General features: G+C 30.6%; 1 protein-coding gene across 3 annotated transcripts in view; it reads left to right on the top strand.

The window, feature by feature from the left end:
• LOC145297661 (uncharacterized) overlaps positions 1–22,044 on the top strand; it is a 996,083-nt gene that overhangs the window by 909,987 nt on the left and 64,052 nt on the right. For 2 of the 3 annotated variants that reach the window (XM_080143831.1, XM_080143833.1), the window contains exons 7-9: positions 365–439; positions 6,712–6,783; positions 12,476–12,535. In XM_080143831.1, the coding sequence (XP_079999957.1) occupies positions 365–439; positions 6,712–6,783; positions 12,476–12,535 (207 nt within the window). Of the gene's footprint in view, positions 1–364; positions 440–6,711; positions 6,784–12,475; positions 12,536–18,041; positions 18,057–22,044 lie in introns of all 3 variants that reach the window. The other variant, XM_080143830.1, reaches the window with a different exon arrangement.

The raw sequence follows: 22,044 nt of genomic DNA, 5'->3' as shown, positions 1-22,044 counted from the left end.
GAAGAAGAAGAAGAAGAAGAAGGAGAAGAAGAAGAAGAAGAAGAAGAAGAAGGAGAAGAAGAAGAAGAAGAAGAAGAAGAAGGAGAAGAAGAAGAAGAAGAAGAAGAAGAAGAAGGAGAAGGAGAAGAAGAAGAAGAAGAAGAAGAAGAAGAAGAAGAAAAAGAAGAAGAAGAAATTCATATATGAAAAATCAAATTACTGATGTAATTCCATGATTTTTATATGGACATGAACATGAACACTGGCGAAGCATAACTTTCATAATTTTTGATTGAGGATGTACACTAATATAAAATAAACTATTTTATTTTTATATACAAAAAAACTATTTTAAATTTTAAATGAATGTCATCTTATTTTGCAGTCTGTCGGACATCTTGCCCACAAGGATACTATATGGTGAAGCCTTGTTCGACAGCTAGAGACGTTGTATGTAGAGGTAAGTATTTTTTTTTTTTTTTTTTTTTTGCGTATCAGGTATACTTGGCAGCTGCTTAGGACACCAACAGATCACTTATCACAATTTATGAGCAAATATATATCATTTTTAAAAAAAAATTTTAAAAAAAAAAGAAGAAGAAGAAGAAAAAGAAGAAACTTATTACCAGAATATATATTATTTTTAAATAATCAACGAAAAAAAAGAAGAAAAAGAAGAAACTTATTACCAGAATATATATCATACAAAAAAAATCAAAAAAAGAAGAAAAAGAAGAAACTCATTGCCAGAATATATATCACTTAAAAAAATTTTTTTTTAAAATGAAGAAGAAGAAAAAGAAGAAACTTATTACCAGAATATATATTATTTAAAAAAAAAATAAATAAAAAAAAAATAGCAGAAACTTATGAAGCAAGAAAAAATTTGTTTCCTTATTTTAACCACTAATACTTTGGCATAAACAACTTATCTTGTGATCTTGGTTGTAGGTAAATTAACAAACAGTGTATTTAAAATATGTCGAAATTCAGATAATATTGGATCATTCGAAGAAAATGTGCACCGTTTGGGGGCCTTTATTTTGACAAGTTTACAAGTTGATGCAAGAGATGGCATGCTATAGATGGCTGAACCATCTGAGAGGCCGAGCGTGTGAAGCATTCATAATCTGACTATCAAAGTTTCTGAGGGAGCATGAGTAAAGAGACCCTTTTCTTTAGTTTGTAGCCACACATCAACCTGGTTATGGTGTGCTCATTATGCTGAAGGTGTTGCAAATCAGAATTGTTTGGAGGCAGGAGTAAGATTCACTTCCATGCAAGATGGCAGAGCAAACACAAAATGAAAAGATATGGCCCCGAATATTGAAGGAAATATGCCTAGATGTAAGAATTGACAACAGCGTCCTGAGTCTTACCTAAACAACATAACACAGTGAGCAGTGGAATTTATTATAAAGGGTGTTTTGTAAAGTTAACGGTCTGTCTAATTTCCAATATTTGAGTGTTGTTTTACCACACTTGAGACATGCTAAATTATTCTGGATCATGTTTCACAAAAACATCATAGCTGTTAAAGTGTCATCCAAACAATTTGTATAAATCAGGATACTACAACTTTTTTGACCGACTTAATTCTAACGTATGCATTGGTTTCCCCGATTATTTCTAAAATCAAATACTTCCAAGAAATGGCATGCATGAGAGTGGGAGGGGGTATCTAATCATATTAAAACTATCTCCATTTTTCATAATATTTCTTAGTACAAAGATTCATACTTGAGTCTTTGAGGGCATAAAATCGAAGTGTTGGCTCGGCTCCCAACAGAGCATTACCCTACCTCTATTACCCAAGTTGCTTTGTTGGATAATACACTCCTTTTAGTTTAACGTAAAATTTTCATCCTTACATTTTTCCTCATTAAAATGTTTTGAAGTAATCTGTAGTCACAATAGTAATTTCTAAATAACATATTTCATATTTAAATCCTTTTAAAACTTCAGAATCTCTACTTATAGATAAAAGGTACTTTTGCTCTGTGTGTGTGTGTGTGTGTGTTTGCGTGTGTGTTTGCGTGTGTGTGTGTGTGTGTGTGAGTTCGTTTCCTATGAACTCCGAAACGACTTCGCGATTTTTAAAAAATTTCATACAAATGTGTTTTATGTGTCTGGGAATGTTCTTAGATAGGTTTTATATTGGAATGTCTCCGATAAGTATCAAAAATCGATAACCGAAAAAATTCAATCAAAGAAGGAACAGTCCGGTTTTGACCAAAGCATCAGAAGTGCATTTGAACAGTTTTATCACTACACAAGCAGAAGCACTCGACATATAAAATCAATAGTAGGTTCTTTGATAAGATAGAGGCGCACTTTAAATGAATGCTTCTGTTTAGAGTGCAACTGAGCCATGATATTTGACTTTTGCATTTTAAACTTTAATTCAAGCCATTATATAAAAATAATTTTTACAGTTAACAGAAGGTTCGCTACAGTGCAATATAGACTACAATGTATTGTGGACTAATTCAGTGTGGGTAGGCATGCGAAGCTTCAACCTGGTGCAATGCAGTGGGTCCTCAACTAATGCAAGCAATCAATCGATTTGTTTAAACAATGAGCGATTTCACTGATTTCGACGACAATAAAAAATATTGGAAGACAGGAACATTTGTTGATCCTCATTCAGTCCTGGGCAACGCTGGGCCTCCTCACTAGTTAAAAATAACCCGAAAAAAATTATAAGATAAACTAAAGATTTATATCTTAACTTCCCAAGACAATATCACATGCAGTGTAGAAAGATTATATACAATGGTATTCATCATTATGAAATAGATTTAACATGAAAATAAATATCTACAAAAGTCATAAAAACAATAAATTTCAATAAATTGTTAAAGAATAGAATGATAAGGAATCATAAAAGGCAAAAAGAATTGAGATCTTCCTAAAATAAAAAAAAAATAAAACAAAACAGAAGCAACAAGGCAAGTTTTGTTCTCCTGTTAATGTCTAAAATGGGTTTCTAGATTTGATAAGACAACATTATTTTAGTAAATGTTCCCAACATCTTCTTTGTCAGAACTAATTAAAGATAAAGTTGTGATAAAGGCCTTAATATATTTATTTGCGCAGTTCCATTAGTCGGCAGGAATCTTTACTTTTGCAAGAATAAAGAATTGCAGAAATACATTTTGTTATATTATCCTTTCTGTAAGTGATTTGATGCATGAATCATAATAAATACAAAACAAAAATGTTCATATTTTTGTTCTGATAATATCCACCATATTGTAAGAAATATATATAGATATATAAATGATAGGAAATCCACTGTTTAAGAAGTATTTGATGTTCAGAATTTAAAATGTAACAGTTCAAAAGACAAGACATTTTCGATATATATATATATATATATATATATATATATATATATATATATATATATATATGGGGGTATTTACGCAGTATTTTTTCTCTTAGACATATGTCATTTAATAAAATTACCTTTTTTTTGTCTATTAATTCTATTTTCGATCCTTTCCAACTTCCAAATAACAGTATTCACTTTAGAAGGATTGGAAAGTACTCGGACTTATGCTAAATATGGGGGGTTACACCAGCCAGCTCCTGTCAGAAGTGAAGACCGTTATTCAAACTTATGATAAACATGGCGATTACATCAGCCAGTTCCTGCCAGAAGTGTAGACTATCATTCAGAGTTGGAAAGGATACCAAATAAAATTAATAGAAAAAAAAAAACGTCCATTTTATTTTATATATATATATATATATATATATATATATATATATATATGATGATTGCAACGTCTTGTCAGACGAGTGCCACTCCCTCAGACATTTAAAATCCATGAGCCCAAATGCCTGAGGGAGTATCTATACAAAGATGATGTTACAGAGTCTTAGCTTTGTACGACAGCTAAGTCTCTCTCTCGGTTCAAAATGTTGAGATCCAGCAACAAGCAAGAGCAAGATAGCCAGCAACAAATTAAACTGCAGACCAGCTTAATGCGGGTACTGGTCTCCCGCTTTGTTTTTTAAATCAGAGATTTGCTTCTCCTAGAAAGGTTGCCTTCACCACGGCTTACGGGAGCCCTCTCCACCCCAATACACATATACACACACACAAATATACACTGTGCTAGTTGGCCGTTGACCCAGAAAAAGAGTTCATTCGCCCTTTGGAAGGTCTTGTTTTTAATCCTTCAGGGAGACTAGCCACCATCCTCACCAAACAAGTCTGGTGGGGGAACCAGTTTAGTCGCCGGTGACCCGACCATGAGGCAGGTAGTACTAGGTTACATGGTACCAGTAGCATATGACATGACCTGACAAAATATATATACATATATATATATATATACACACACACTAGTAATGGGACGATTCTAATATTTTCTCAATTCCCATACAATTACTGATTCCAATTGTTTTTACATGTCCAAATATTTAACCATAGAGTTGTTATTTTTCCCCTGATTACAATAAAAAACACACATACATGTTTAATGTGCAGATATTTTCTCAAACTTAAAAATACACTTGTGTGAGATGATCTATAGATTTTAGTTTTACTGATAATTAAAAATCAATAAATTTTTATTATTTTTATTATTGGTATTTTTTTATTTTTATTATTGCTATTTTTATTATTGGTATTTTTATTATTTTTATTATTGGTACCAACAGTGGAAGATTTTGTTTTAAACAAAATTCCCCAAAAAGACAATTAAAAGAATAGTTTTTTTTGATTCCCGATTCTGAATAATCGTCCCAACACTAATATATATATATATATATATATATATATATATTATATATATATATATATATATATATATATATATATATATATATATATATATATATATGTATGTGTATATATATATATATATATATATATATATATATATATATATATATATATATATATATATATATAAACATATTTATTTATTAAAATTCTGAATTTTAAATAGTAGAAGATCCTTCATCAGGAAAATCTAGACATTTATTTTCTCATTTTCTTTCGCGTCATGATGATGGTTAAGCCTAGCTCTTCCTGAAATGTTATAGATTGAGGTTTAAATGTCCAAGAAAGTTAAGCGTCGGTATATATATATATATATATATATATATATATATATATATATATATATATATATATATATATATATAGAGAGAGAGAGAGAGAGAGAGAGAGAGAGAGATTTTGATATAGATAATCTATATATATAATGCGAGAATGCTCGTTATCGGTGACAGAGAATATTGATGCACACATATATTTAATTAATTTGTAAATCTATATAGATGTATATTTTCAATCAATGAAAAAACTTTCAATCTGCATTTGCTTATATTTCCTATCTATTTTTATACAATAAGTTTTCTTTCATATAGTTTAAATATTTTAGCTTAAAAAATTATTCCTTTATAAAAATAACTCATTATATACTATGAATAAATCAACTTTAAATGTGATTTCCGAATCTAGATAATCTCTACTATTATATAAAAGTCACTTTGTGTGTGTGTGTGTGTGTGTGTGTGTGTATGTGTGCGTGGGTTCTTTCCCCATCGGTTCCGAAACGACTGAGCCTATCTTTTACAAAATTCATATAGAGCTAATTTATATGTCTGGCAGCGCTCTTAGATATGTTTTATATAGAAATTCATCCGATAAGTATCGAAAATCGAAAAAATCCAATTTTAAAAATAGCTTTTCTCTCTTATAAATTAAAAGAATAATTTTTACTGAAGAATATTTTATATTACACTAGCCAAGGGAGATAATAAAATCATTTCTTCTTAAAAAAGCGTTTATTTATAATAATCTGAGATATAGCTTAGTAGTAGAGTATTTGACTACAGATCGAATAGTCCTTGTTCAAGCCCGGGTGTACCTCGCCATTTTATTTCAATTTTTTTTTTTATTGTTGAGTTCAATTTACGATAAAAGAAGAGGTACCATTTAAAAGCGCAGCAAATCATTTATTTGTTTGCATATTTTAAAACTAAACATTAATCAGAAGTAACTTTTCCAGGGCATTCATCGTCAAACCCACATATAGCTGATTTGATATTGTAACCTAATACAAAGAGAATTTGATGAATAACATTATCATTATTATTTTATTTATTTTTTTTAATTTTTTGCAATTAAGTCACCGGGCAAATTATTACTTATAATATATAATAACAGAGGATTGATTTGATAATAATACATACACAATCTGCATCAATAAAAATATAATTTTTAAGCGTATTGTAAGACCGCACAACATGGGGCGGCCAGCTAGTAGTTCTTAATTGTATGTAAATTATCACTTTTCACACACATAAAATAATAAAATCGTCTGATCAACCAAAATGGTGATTGATTACTAATCCCATATCTCTAAAGTAAACAATTATGAATTCACCTATATTAAAATGAATTGTTACTGAATCAAAAATAGCATTTGTTATATTAATTTGAAGCTGTCAAATATTTTTACAGTAAGAACATAGAGAATATCTATTGTTGCAAAAAGAATTAAACTCCTACAATTTTAAATAAATAATTATTTCCACAGGTCCCGCTAGTTATTATTATGAGGAAATTAGAAGTATTGGTGCAGAAACCACTGTGAATTTTCACATTTCTTGATAGTATTAGCGATAATATTTGAAATTAATAACTGTGTGTGTTTTTTGTTTTGTTTTTTCTTTCCTTCCATTTGATACACATTCTTTCCATTTCAGCCTGTGATGTGTGTAAGGGAACAGAATATGAAATTACTCCATGTCGAGCCGCTCAAAACAGAAAATGTATCGGTAAGAAACAATATCATATTTTAAACAGAAATATAAAAAGTGTTCTTTTTTTATAGAATGCCAGAGCTAATTCTACCTACCTACATCCGAACACTCCAACCTCCTATCATTAGAAAAATTATATAGAATCGCTTTTAACAGTAATAACATGAACAAAAATTGGGTGCAAGAAAAAAATAGTTAAAAAAGCACCCCCTTCAATTCTTAGCATGATAATAATGGGAAAGGTTTTTATGGGGTTAAATTTGGAAACACATCTTTCGTATTAATTAGACAAATTTTTATGCATTTAAATTTGTAATGTTATTGTAATGATAAATTCACGCAAGCTTATTTTAAAAATTAATTGTATAATATTTTCCGGATTAACGTCCTTTAAAAAGGACTCTTAAAATAACTCAAAGGTGACTACTAGTTACACTCCAATCATATTTGTAATAGCAATATATGTTACTAGCAGTTTAGCCCAGCTTGACTCTGGCCCTATGTACTGTCCATAACTTTAAGTGCATATATATATATATATATATATATATATATATATATATATATATATATATATATATATATATATATATATATATTAAAATACTCATGTCCAGGTAACCTACATCTAAAATTTCAAGGGTTTAGGCACAAAAATTGGTGGAGGAGTTTGGTAGAGTCTGCAAATGTCAACTCTTTCAACTTTGACCTCTTGGCAGCTAAATTTTCGCCCAAAACTGATTAAAGAGATTGCTGCATGTCTCAATACCCTTTATGTAAAATTTCAAATGTTTAGACCAAATCGTTTGAACTTTGACCCCCTTGGTAGCCAAATTTTCGGCCAAAAACCGATTAAAAAGCTTGTCCTATGTCTGGATACACTTTATGTAAAATTTCAAATATTTGCACCAAAAATTGGCTGAGAGGTCAAATTTAAAAAAAAAACTTTGACCCCAATTTTGACCTCTTAACATTTATTATTTTTGCTTTAAATCGAATTAAAAGGGTTGATCTAAAATTTCAAGTGTTTAGACCCAAAATTGGCGGAGGAGTTTGGTAGAGTTTTCAAAGGTCAAATCGTTAAACAATGACCACTTGGCAGCCAAATTTCTGTCCGAAAACCCATTAAAAAGATTTTCCCAAAATCTCAATACTCCTTATGTCAACTCTCGAGTCTATAGACTGAAAATTGACAAAGTAATTTGGTAGGGAAATGTACACAGGCAGACAGACATACAGACAGACAGACAGACAGACAATTTAACTTTTATAGATATACTAGCAGTTCAGCCCGGCTTTGCTTGGGCCCTATGTACTGTTAATAACTTTATGTGCATATATTAACAGTTTGACTCATGTCTAGGTAACCTACATCTAAAATTACAAGTGCTTAGACACAAAATTACTGGATGAGTTTGGTACAGTCTGGAAAGGTCAACTCTGTAAACTTTGACCTATTGTCAGCCAAATTTTCGCCCAAAACTGATTAAAATACTTGCTGCATATCTCAATGCCCTTTATGTAAAATTTCAAATGTTTAAACCCCAAATTGACTGGATAGTTTGCTAGAGGCTGCAAAAGTTAAATCTTTTGAACTTTGACCCCTTGCTAGCCAAATTTTCGGGCAAAAAAACGATTAAAAAGCTTGTCCACACTTTATGTAAAATACACTTTATGAAAAATTTCAAATATTTAGACCAAAAATTGGTTGAGTAATTTGGTAGAGACTGAAGAGGTCAATTTTTTAAAAAACTTTGACCCCAATTATGACCCCTTAACATTTTATGTTTTGGGCTCAAATCAAATTAAAAAGTTTGATCCATGTCCAAGTAACCTACATTTAAAATTTCACGTGTTTAAAACCAAAATTGGCAGAGGAGTTTGGTAGAGTTTCCAAATGTTAAGTCGTTGAACTTTAACCCCTTGACAGCCAAATTTCTGGCCGAAAGCCAATTAAAAAGATTTTCCTAAATCTGAATATCTTTATTTCAAATCTCGAGTCTGTAGACTGAAAATTGAAATTGAGTAGTTGGTTAGGACAATGTACACACACACACACACACACACACACACACACACACACACACACACACACACACAGACAATTTCACTTTTATAGATATACTAGCAATTCAGCCCAGCTTTGCTCGGGCCTATGTACTGTCCATAACTTACCCTACGTGTGAATACACTTTATGTAAGATTTCAAATGTTTAGACCAGAAATTGGCTGAGTAGATTGCTAGACACCGCAAAAGTTAAATCTTTTGAACTTTGGCCCCTTGGCAGCTCAAATTTTTTACCCAAACCGATTAAATTCTATCTCAGAATACGCTTTATGTAAAATTTCAAATGTTTAGACCAGAAATTGGCTCAGTAATTTGGTAGAGACTGAAGAGATCAAATTTTTTAAACTTTGACTCCAATTTTGACATCTTAACATTTAGGGCGGGGGCTCAAATCAAATTAAAATTTTGACCCATATCCAAGTAATCTACATTTAAAATTTAAAGTGTTTAGACCCAAAATTGGCAGAGGATTTTGGTAGAGTTTTCAAAGTCCAATAGTTGAACTTTGACCCCTTGACAGCCAAATTTCTGGCCGAAAACCAATTAAAAAGATTTTCCTAAATGTTAATACACCTCATGTCAAATCTCGAGTCTCTAGACCGAAAATTGACAGAGTTATTTGGTAGGGAAATGTACACACACACACACACACACACACAGACATTTTCACTATTATAGATATATAGATAGATAAGCAGCTGAAGTTTGTTTTAAAAAATCTATATGGACTCTCACTGGTGATCAGTTTAATTAACACTTTAATATACACTTTCCACAATTTCCTTTCTCAGTTTATATTAATAGAGTATCATATAGATAATTTATTTTATTTTTATTAAAGACTAGGAGTTGCCAGGGAGTTCTTTTAAAAATAGGATTTTGCTAAATAAATTTAATTGTAGTATTCTCCGATTTTTGTTGCTTAAAAAATAATACATGTTTGTTTACAAACTGTAGTTCTCTAGTCTTCATATACATTCACTATATAAGCATGTTAGTTTCAATTTTAAATTAAAGGTTATTTTTTTATAATTGAAAGACAATAACACAATTGAAAGGCGTATTATTTTGATTTTTTTTTACTTTTAAAGCGGTTTTCTTTTACAATTTATCACAAAATCGTTCAGCTAAATAAATAAATTTCACAAATGTAAAGAGTTTTATTTACACAGTGATACATATGGAATACACAATGATACATAGCACAAAAAATCATTAGAAAAGTTGAAAAAAGGAATAATTAAGCTGGAGAATTCTATTATTTGCTTATATATATATATATATATATATATATATATATATATATATATATATATATATATATTTCTTGCTGAATGTTTAATGATGAATATGGTTAAATAGCGGCTTCACCTTGAAGTTCATTTTTACTTAGAAAATCGCCCATACTTTATTTGGATGTGTATAATATTTTTTATTTATTTATTTTTTATTATTTTTAAAACAACAGTAATCTACGTAAGCGTAGCTTGACTATATATATATATATATATATATATATATATATATAGTAATTTATAAAATATATATTATCTTAATTTATAAAATATATATTATCATAAGCCTGACGAATCCTATAGTTGATGAAACGCAGAATATTCAGTGTAGCTTAATCGCCATATATATTTTATAAATTACTAACTAGCTCTACCTACGTATTGAGCACTTTTGAAGTAAATACTTAAAGTTTACGCATAAATCTATACTTTCATATATTAAATTTATGCGAATAAATGAAGTAGTTATATATATATATATATATATATATATATATATATATATATATATAGAGAGAGAGAGAGAGAGAGAGAGAGAGAGATATTTTTCTGTAAGGTCTGACGAGGCTGTTGGATCGTAGACATGGTCCAACATCCGAAACATATGTAAACAAAACAGATAAAACGGTAATAAAAAAAATAAAACACATATTTGCTATGCAATAGTATTGAGCATACTCTTCAGGTTTTTACTAATTACCAGTTTTACCAAATATATATATATATATATATATATATATATATATATATAAACTAATAAAAGAAAATGAAGATATAAAAATATATACTAGGATATATAGATTTATTCATCTATTCAGTAAGGGTATATATCAATTAGGGGTGTGGGGTAAGTGAGAACTCTTTATACTACGTCATTTCGAAGCATCAGAAGAGGAGAGAAGATGCTTAGTAACATAATAGTGATGCGATGTCTAGCAATAATTAGATTAGGAGCGAAATAAAATATTGAGGCTGTTTGGTGGAATTAAATTGATCTCTGTGACATAGGAGGAGTATAACTTTTAATATATTATTAAGGTAGGTGTATACCATATCTGTTATGGTGGGTTTAATGTATGTGTACAATATGTGTGATTAAACTTCCAGGGAGAATACAGGGTTGACTTACCCTATATTATATATTGATTTCTATATATGCTCCAGCACAATTTGTTGAGCTTTGCATTATCTGAATAAGTTTCCTTTTGAAGAATTGATCTTATTCATTTCCTTTAACTCCCATATATATATTTATATATATACAGCCTTTGAAATTTGGTCGAGTGTGAGGGAAAATTTACTCACCCCAAACTATTTTTACTCGTCTGACTTTATGTCTTTGTTTCAGTCAATAATAGTAAATAATTTTTACAACAATTAAAGAAATTACCGCGTGTTTCTAACAAGAAAATATTTGTTTAACTCTTGTAAATCAACTATTTTATTGCTACAAACATTTCAGTAAATATTCAACAAAACGTTAAAATACAACACCAGTTTCTTTATAATCATCATTCATATTATTGTTCCATAGAAATAAGAATCATTTCTTCCGATGCTTGATGGAACGATGCGTTTTTTTTCCTCTTTCAAATGTTCGTCTTTACCTTTGTAAGCATGAAGTGTATGTAGTTGTAGCGTCGAAGAATTTTTTTTTCAAATGAATTTCAAAATCAGAGAGCTAAATGAAGCCGACATTTTGACTACACGCAGAATGTGTAAATTTGACCTCTTATTGACCTTTAGCGTGACCACTCTTTTTTAAATACGATATTCCAACACACAGCTAGAGATGAAATAATTCACAAATGATGAGACATAGTTCATTCTAAGTCACTGTATATGTGAGGGTCGTAAAATAAATGAGTTTTTCCCGTTTCTTTATTTAAAGAAATTTTATCGACTGGTGGGCGAGTGATTTACGACTTTTAGTCGCCCCAAGAAATTTGCAATCGACTGTGGCGACCGGTCGTGTAAAGTCTCAAAGGCTGTATATATATATATATATATATATATATATATATATATATATATATATATATATATATATATATATATATATATATATACCGATGAAGACTGAAGGATCGGTCGAAAATGATGTACTTTTAAAAAAAGTTTTTTAATTTTTTTTCATAATATTGTTTTGTATTCCTGCACGTCACCAATTGAAAACGAATAAAGAAAAGTTATAAGCTTTTATACTTTTCGTATTCCTTTTTGTACATTACATTTCCATTCATATATATATATATATATATATATATATATATATATATATATATATATATATATCCCTTATTCAATAATCTTACATTTGTTTCTTTTTGTTTTGCTTTTATAGATGTTACTTTTCCTACTCATCAGATAAGTTATGATGGGAAAACTTGTTCCAAAGTTGCAGGTAAGTTCAATGATGACAACAATTTAGCCAGTATTCTCTCTATATGTCCTTTTTTACTTACCTTACCACGAAGACAAAGTTAGACAAAAGGTCGGTTTTTAATAAGGAGAATTCAGTTTCACCAAAAGTTCAATTCTTGACTGAGAATAAAAAAATAGTATGTTTAGTTTTATGAATCAGGGCAGCTTATGAGACAGACAAGAAGTTTATTCCTTCCGTGAAAGGAAGAAGTAAGATATTTTACTCATATGTATGTCTCACTCTTACCTCTGTCAGTCTCTCTTTCTTTTCTTTAACAATTTATTGTTAACTGAAATTAAAAGCCTAAACTTCGGTGATTATTTCTAATAGTGTTGTTCTCATGTATTTTTTTAAATTTATAGAGCGAAAATTTAATGTCTCAGAATTTATTAGATAATGATCGACAAACTATATTATTTTGATTATTAAGACTACTGTTCTCATCTCGTATGTTATTTTCAAAACGTTTTGGTCGATTTAGCTTTTCCACCCTTCTTCTGGTATGTCCTATCGAACTATAGAATTTGCACGACATTTTAAAGTGAATGCTTTATTTAATCCGTGAAGTAGATTTTTCTCATTCCATAGTTGTTCAGTAATTATCAGTTGTAAGTGTCAGTCTTCTGAAGTTTGAAGGTTCAATCCTAATTACAAGCGATGCTAATTGGCCTATAATAAAAATACCTTAAGAATTCTTTCGGGTTATGAATAAGGAAACAATTTACTCCCGTGGATTTGATAAATATCTAAACATATGAATTCGACATAAAGATTTTTTGAAGGTTGAAGATTAGATGTGAATGTTATAAGAATAACATCCAATATGAGAACAGTAGTTTTAATAATTCAAATGATATTTGAAGTTAATACCGTCTATTATAGAAAAGATTCATTTTAGTAAAAGGAAACGTTTTTACTATTAAAATAATTGAAGAATTACATTTTTCCTCCTTTGTTCTCATGTATTCACTTTTATTTACATGTATGAATTGCATAAAATTAATAATATCAATATCAATTGGCCTAACCTTGGGTCTTTCACAAGACTCACTTGTATACAATAATTATCTTTGTGCTTCTTTTTTGTTTTTTTATTAAGTTTAAAATAGCCGAACATTTAATTTATATTGGGTTGGTCAAACAGTTATTTGCTTTTTTAGGAACGAGGAACCCAAACATCAAGTTTAGAAACATAACCGAGTTTATATAAATTGGTTAGTAAGATCCTCTTAACCTTTTCAAATAAACAGACTGCTAACTTTTTTATTAGTACCAACAAGAAGCACAATCGTTATTTTAATTATTAGTACAATGGAAGATTTTGTTTTGAACAAAATTTTTAAAAAATGGACAAAAAGAATCGTTTTTGGCATCGAAAAATGGACACAGATTTTTCCTATTCCAATACCCATTTCGATACCATAAGAGCTTGTTCATTTCTGATTCATGCTGGGCCAAAGTGTTTAGACTGCTGTCATTCTTTTGAACTGGCTTGAGGTCTTCTTCCTAAAAGTTATTTTTTTTAAGAGACCAACAGGTCAGTATTGTTAAAGTTGTAGTTATCGAACTTGGTGGCCTTCTTCTATATATTTAGTTATGTCCCTTGTCTCGAGTGGATATTCAATATGACGTCCGGTCAACAGTAACACCTGTTTATCCTCCGTTGTGGGAAATAATAAGTGAACTAACATTGGTAGCAGAATGTAGCTCTTTCTTGTGACAGATATTATATCTGTTCAACTTATACTGAAACAAAAGCTAAAGAAAGATGACGTCATTTACGAAACAGCAACCTATTTTACAGAGTGAAGAAATGTACACTAAGTGGAAACAAGACATGAGTAGATCGTGTATCTTCACAGATTTTCTTAAGGAAAACAGGGGCCAGCAGTATTTTTTGTCGTTGCCACAAAACTTACGAGAATGTGTTCGAAACTTAGACATCACAAATATCGACAGAACTGGTGGATTAAAAATAATAAGTTGGACGAGATATATTTAAAGGACGAAAACACGATGGCATACATGTCATTCAAGGAATTTTACTCTTACAAAACCTCTGCTTAAATAAACATAAACGACTTTTTGTGCATTACAGGATGGATTTATTGTCTTTGTTTATGGTAAGATGAATAGACTGGCTCCTATATGCTGGTCATCTAAAAATCTTGACCGAGTAACAAAGAACCCATTGGCGTCCGAGACTCTTGCACTCAGTGAAGCTGCTGATGCAGGTGTATTGATAGCTGATGCAGATGTATTAATAGCTGCCATGCTGCAATAAATCTTCAGACTAACCAAGTTGCCTGAAGTACTTTGCAAAACAGACAACACATTTTTGATAGAGACCTTAAAATCATCAAATCATGTAGTGACAGACGTTTGAGAGTTGATGTGGCCAGAGTAAAGGGGATGTTGGTAAAAGAAGAAATCCAAATTGAATGGATAAGAGGACAGGAACAGTTTGTAAACTCTTTGACAAAGATGGAAGCCTCTACTGACATTCTAAGAGACTTGTATTAATAAACTGTTTTTTTTTTGTTGGAACTTTGATTTACCAGAAGGCACCAACAATGTTAAAGTTGAAGTTATTGGACTTGGTGGCCTTCTTCTATAAACTGCGTCAATTGCTTTATTGCAGATTAGTAAAATATTAATATTTCACTAAATATACGTCACAAAAAAGGAACATTGTATCATCAAATTACTGTTTCAAAGTTAGTTATTTCCCAAAATTTTATTCAAATCCATGCGATATTCACGAAGTTATGACATTTTATTTATTATCAAGTAATTGATACTGTCCATCACTTTATTGCAGGTCTTTTAAAATGTCAAAATATAGGGGGCGGTTAACAGTTATCAAAAAGGAAAGGATTGTTGCTGGACTCGCAGAAGGATTTTTCATCAAAGATTTAGCTATGGAACTGGAAAGGGATCCAAGAACTTTGGCTTCATTCGTGACCACCCCAACACCAAATCCAGGATAAGGGCACCAGGAGAAACTTTTCACATTGTGATATTCGGAAAATTCGTAGAGAAGTCAACCGAAACCCAAACAGAACCAGTGCTTCCATTTCTGCAAGATCTAGAATCGCTCCAAGCTCCAAGATCCAGGCAGGCCCGATGTAATGTGTTGAATGAGATGGCAAGGAACATCAAAACAATTCCAAGGCCTCTATTTAGCAAACAACATAGGGAAAAACGAATGGCTTGAGCACAGAATTACATGAAAATGGATTTCCAATATGTCCTATTTACAGATGAGACCCATGCTACTATTGAGGGTTCAGATGGGTGGGCCAAAGTTTAGAACTCGAACGGAACTCCAACCCCTTACAGAGTTCATCGCCAACAAGGGTGGGAATCATTGGGGATAAGTTAGTTGGACCATTCCGAGTTCTAGAGGGTGTAAAACTTACCAACAATGCATACACGGCCTTTTTGGATAAACATTTGTCACCATTGTCACATCGCTTTCAGATGATTTTTATGCATGACAATGCACCATCCCATTCTGCTAGGGAGACTGCAGCCCATTCTGCTAGGGCGACTGCAGCCTTCCTTGAATCTATGGGCTTTGGAGAAACCCTTATGAGCTGTCCAGCATATTCTCCAGATCTTAACCCCATTGAACATCTCTGGTCAATATTGAAAAGAGGTGTTTATGAGGGAGGAGAGCAATTTACTTCAAAGGAAGCCCTGTGGAGGAAAGTAGTTGATGTCACCAAAACCATAACTCCTTTTCAGTTCAAACTTCTTTGGTGGACAAAAGTTGTTTAACGATATAGCGATAAATAATTCATTTATTTGAAGCTTTGCACCTAGGATGTACTTTTGTTTATTATTCTTTAACAGAAACTCTTGGTGTACCCTAGGGGCTCTTTTAGGGCTAATAAAAACACTCCATTTTTGGGACTATTTTACCATATTTGTTCAAAATTTTGTGTGTATGTCTATTTAGCAGTTTTGGATGGTATTGAACTCAAATTTAAATATGTTAAGGCTTTGGGGACTTTTGGAGTTTAATGGGGGGGGGGAGACAGATGATGGACTTAGTGCAGAACTCAAATTTACATATGTTAAGGCTTAAAACTGCACCGTTTGTTCATTTTCACCAGGATTTGACGTCTTCTGAGGACTTTTGGGGCTAAATAGGGTGGGGGCATTTTTTTATTTGGGGGGGCTAAATGGGGTGGGGGGCCATTTTTTATCGTTCACTGTGCACTCACGGGGGACCATGCATGCTTTACTTGTTTTACTATTCATGAATACCGTTATTCTATTATTCGTTTATTAAGTTCATCAGTTGAAAGAAAATCTTGTAATTTATCTTTTTCAATACGTTGCTTTTTTTTTGTTTTCTAAAATCTGTTTGAGTCAGCAAAGGAGAAGCTTTTATTATTTGTTCTGAATATATTGTTGGTATTAGTTGTAAATTCCAATTCAATCTGCTTCTTTTTCCTTTCACAATATATTTATTCTCAAAATATTTGATGCCAACCAAAAAAAAAAAAACAGAACAAAACAAAACTGAATTTTTCATAGGGAACCAATTATTTTGATTAACAAATGTTATCCATTTATTAATAAAATCGGATTTTCCAGGAGGAAAACGTGAAGACATTTTTACTGTTCGTATCATATCCACTAAAATAAAGAAATGCAACACATTTGTTAACCATTTTTGTTATACAAAAAATATATTAAAAACTTTTTAAAATTCAATAAATACAATTAATGCGTGAGCAAAAATATGGAATTTCGAAAGCAAAAAGCAAAAAAATAAAAACATAACTAATGCAATTGAAAATCATTATTATTTATTGCTTTAATTTTTAAAACATAAATGTAAACATTTTATTGTTGAAAAAGATTTAAATAGGTTTTCATAAATTCTCTTGAAATTTACGAATTATATTTTACCTTAAAAAAACGTAATTATTTTTAAATTACGCTTCTTTAAAATTTTTATTTACATAAGGGGGTCAATCTGTTAATTATTTTTAGTTTCAATTTCAATCAGCCTGTTAGGAATAAGCCTGCAAATATAAAATATGGGGCCATATTTATGAGTGGTCCGTGGGTCGCCATATTAGAGATGTGGAAGCGAAGCATGAACTCATTATGGCAGCACTGCAAAAGTATTCTAAGTAAAATCCCGTGTGGTTCCACTTGATTTTGAAACCACTAAGCTCCTGAATTCTGTAAAAGTAGCTAAAAATAATTAATCTGATGCACTGTCTCTGAGAAATGTCTTAAATGTTGTTGGTATTTTATTTTTTAAAAAATCTGAGAGAATGTTATAAGAAAATGGTTTAGCATATTTGTTCTCTAATCAGCTTGGTGCCAGTGTCTCCAGGGGGAAAATAACTTACCACTTTAGTGAAGAGTTTAAGATTGGAAGACACCCTAATTCTATTGTTTGCTATAAGGTGTCAGAGTCACGCTAGCATTTCCGTAATTTGTTATCATTTTCTTGTAGGTGCAAAAAGAAGAGGTAAGTCACTATTCTCTCTTACCTGAAAAGTAACACAAGACCAACTCTCAAGATATCTTTCTTGTTTACTTTTTACTGTGGCCATCATCCTTCACTCTCCTATTATCATTAACTCTTCTCCTTCCCATTTAGATTTGTTTTCTCATCTTTTATCTCTCTGTCGGTTTGATTCCCCTTTCTCTTCCCTCTCTATACTTTCTTCAATTGAAATGTTGACTTTCTATTTTTCTCTGTAACGATCTCCTCTCCTCCTTTAAATTTTTCGCCCCTCTTTTTTTCTCAGTCTTACTCTCTTTCATTCGTAACCAATTTATTCACGGTTTCATTCTTCGCTTATTAGAGAAACACCCACAATCACCTTTTGCTAATGCATTCGATACTTACAAAGTAAACAGTTATCTAACTTTGGCACATACACGATCAGTATTTTGCAAAAATAAATTAACTAAAACACGGTAAAACCTTAACTCTCAATTTTACAAATTCATTGCTTACTATTCAATATAGTACTGTTCAAATCACCAAGTTCGTAAACAATGTGTTATATATTGAAAGCATGGTAGGTTTGCAAGACGAGATGTGATCACACATTAATGTGTTTTGATTTCAACTCTAAAAAACATGCTAAACAATCACTTCCAATTATTCTAAAAGGCTGTTTTTTTTTAATTTATTTGGAGGAAGTGGTCGCCGCTTATCAAGGCCCAGAGAGCACTTAAGGATAAGATTTAATAAGTGTTAATTGTATGATGAGACAACGCGGTTTGATTATTTAAGATGACGGCTCAACAGGAACTTATTTACATTCAATTCGAAAATGAAAATCAATCCTACGGTATTGCGCGCGCGCACTCACACACACACACACACACACACACACACACACACACACACACACACACACACACACAATTCAGCTAGAGAGTACATAAATGTTAAATATAAGCTGAGTAAATAGTAATTTATGTCTGTAACCTCAGAAAACCCCAGTGTTTGATCTGGATCATAGAATCTAAAGTCTTTTAATTCTTTTCAATAAATAGATGAAAGGTGTTTATGTTTATTGAAATTCCAGAAGACGATGTAACAGAAATGATAGTCATTTGATGAAATAGTTCGCTTATTCATTTTGTATATGTATATATATATATATATATATATATTAAGTAAACTGAACACTTTCCTAAAACTTACATACGATAAATTAACAAAATTTTTAATCAATGTTTTTGTAATAAAATTTATTGAATCAAATTAAAGATTTAAATTGATGATAAACAATAAAACTACCATTATCATCATCATGTAATTTTTTTCTTTTTTAAGAAAAAAATTGTTAGATCATACATTTTTTTTTTAAATTTCATTTTTACAAAAGGTGTACATTTGTTGTACGGAGATAGTTTGTTATTTAACTTGTTGTGGGTGTGAAAGTACCTGTTCTGCGTAAGGATTGCTGCAATAAATGGTTCATCTGACTCCAAAGATGAATTAACAAATGGCTTCGAAATTTTATATAACAAATATCTTTTCTGAAAAGGGAATTCAAACAGCTAACAATCTGCCTTTATAAAGGGTGTCATATGACCGTACTTGCTAAAACTGCTTGAGTGGGAAACAAAATCTCTTAGGTGCTGTTTGAAGTAGTCTGGCGACGTATATTACTACGCTAAAGCTGAGTTATTTGAAAGGGAAGAGAGATTAATCACTCCAGTGGTACACCTGTCTATTTACACCAGAAGAAAATAGTACATAAAAAAATAGACTATGTTACTGGTGCAAATTAAACTGGATGTTTCCCAAAAAATTTTTTCTACTAATTAAAATGTTTATTCAATATTTTGAAAAACTCTCCATATTACTATTGTAGTGAACATCAGATTTCTAGATTATATATATATATATATATATGTGTTGTTTTTTCAGAATTTAAAATTTAATCACGAAACTTATATATTGCTCTATTCTTTAATATTGAGCTTTTCCTTTTTGGTTAGGATCTCCTTAAAAGTATTACTTCAAGTAATATCTATCAGGATTTTTCATCTGAATTATATCAGTGTCTTATCTCGCATATATATATATATATATATATATATATATATATATATATATATATATATATATATTATTTAACTGTTCGATTTTTACAGGAAGAGAGATTACTTTGTAAGTTTAGCATAAACGGAACTTGAAATTCTGAAGCAGCATTATTGTAACTTAGATTTTTGATAAAGCTTGGTGGAAAAAATCAAGAAGATAGATACATTTTTGGAGGACCATCCAGTTTAATTTGCACCAGTAACATAGTCTAATTGTTTTATGTACTATTTTCTTCTGGTGTAAGTAGACAGGTGTACCACTGGAGTGATTAATCTCCCTTCCTTTTCATTAAAGCTAAATTTAAATAAATCAATATTATCGCGAAGAATTAAATTTCTTAAAATCATGCATAGAAAATGTATAGAGCACCCTATACAATTTTATTATTATTACCGACTTTGTTAACAGATTGTAAGTGTTAAATGTTTCATTTTATATAAATTTATGGCATTTATGCATTAAAAATAGATAGAAGGTCAAAATTTATAAAGTACTTACTTGGTATTGAAAAATATTAGTACAAACTCCAAATTACAGAGAATAGGCAATTTTTAAATGTTTATTTAAGAAAAGAAAATATATGAATAGTTCTCGAATTTCGTCAATTTAATTCAAGGGATATTGTTTTTCCCTATCATCGAAATCTTTTAAGATAAAAACCAGAAATGGTTTTACTCCATCGGAAAATGGTTATCATTATACATACACTGTTTTTATTTTGTTTTTATTAAAGTTCTACCAGATCATTTTCCATAATATTAGACATACACTAATATTTTTTAATACCAAGTAAGTTGCTTATAAAGTTTTGTTTTACTTTTATTTTTAACTGCCATAGGTCCCAGCCGCTTTTTCATGCAGCACATTTATTTACAATTAAATTATGACAATAAACCACAGCAAAGCAAAACTTGTGGGTGTTTGTGCTTATTTGAATTATTGTAACGACTGTTCTCATTTTAAATGTTTTTACCACACCATTTTGGCCGGTGTAACTTGTCATACACGGGAATCTTTTTGTTGAACATAGGAATCTGTATTGAATATTTATTTAATCCACGTGATAGTATGATTTCGTGCTGTCAACCATGGCTAAGTAGAAGTCTTAAGTAATTTGCAATTGTATTCTAGCATCGCCCACACAAGGGATTGAGCATTCAACCTCTATAAGACTCACTTGTAATTGAATTTTACATAGATTCAATAAAGGGTTCTATTCCAAATGCCGTACAGATTGTCAAGTTCGCCAAGATACATTTGAAGAAGGTTGGAGGTTATATCAACCGAATCTTTGTCAGAATAACATTCAAGATAAGAATAGTAGTCCGAATAATCCACACAATACAAATTACGAATTCACATCTGAAAATTTCAGAAATATTTAGGCCCTAATTTCGGCTTCACTTCATCACTCTTGAGAGAACTATGTTCATGGCAAATACTAAAAAATACACTTTAAAAGATTGAACTAATACTTACTAATCCATAACAAAAAGAATGGCATAATAACATGCAGTAACCCACCAAAAAAGTAAGTGAATGTTTTTTCAGCATCTTTTTTCTTTAACTTCTCTTTCATCTTTGCTTTCCAGCACTTTCCATCGTGCATTTACTGACAGTCAAACATGTATGAATATAAACCTTACTTCATCTTTTTGAATATATTTTTAAAAAAATTTATTGTGACTATATGTGTGTGTGTGTGTGTGTTGTGTAGACATAGATAGATAGATTTCGATTAAAATTAGTGTTAATTAATGCAGAAAGGACATATTTACATTTTAAATGCTTAAAATATAATTTTATTTTTAAAGAATATGAAAAAGTATACATCTTACAGTTTTCGGTTGGATAACTACTTCTACGTACTACCTACACATACGAG

Source organism: Euprymna scolopes, chromosome 18, assembly GCF_053919585.1.
Source record: "Euprymna scolopes isolate OS-2025 chromosome 18, ASM5391958v1, whole genome shotgun sequence".
In the NCBI taxonomy this organism is placed as follows: domain Eukaryota; kingdom Metazoa; phylum Mollusca; class Cephalopoda; order Sepiida; family Sepiolidae; genus Euprymna; species Euprymna scolopes.
The sequence above is the reverse complement of the archived record's forward strand: the minus strand, read 5'-3'. Positions and strand labels throughout refer to the sequence as shown.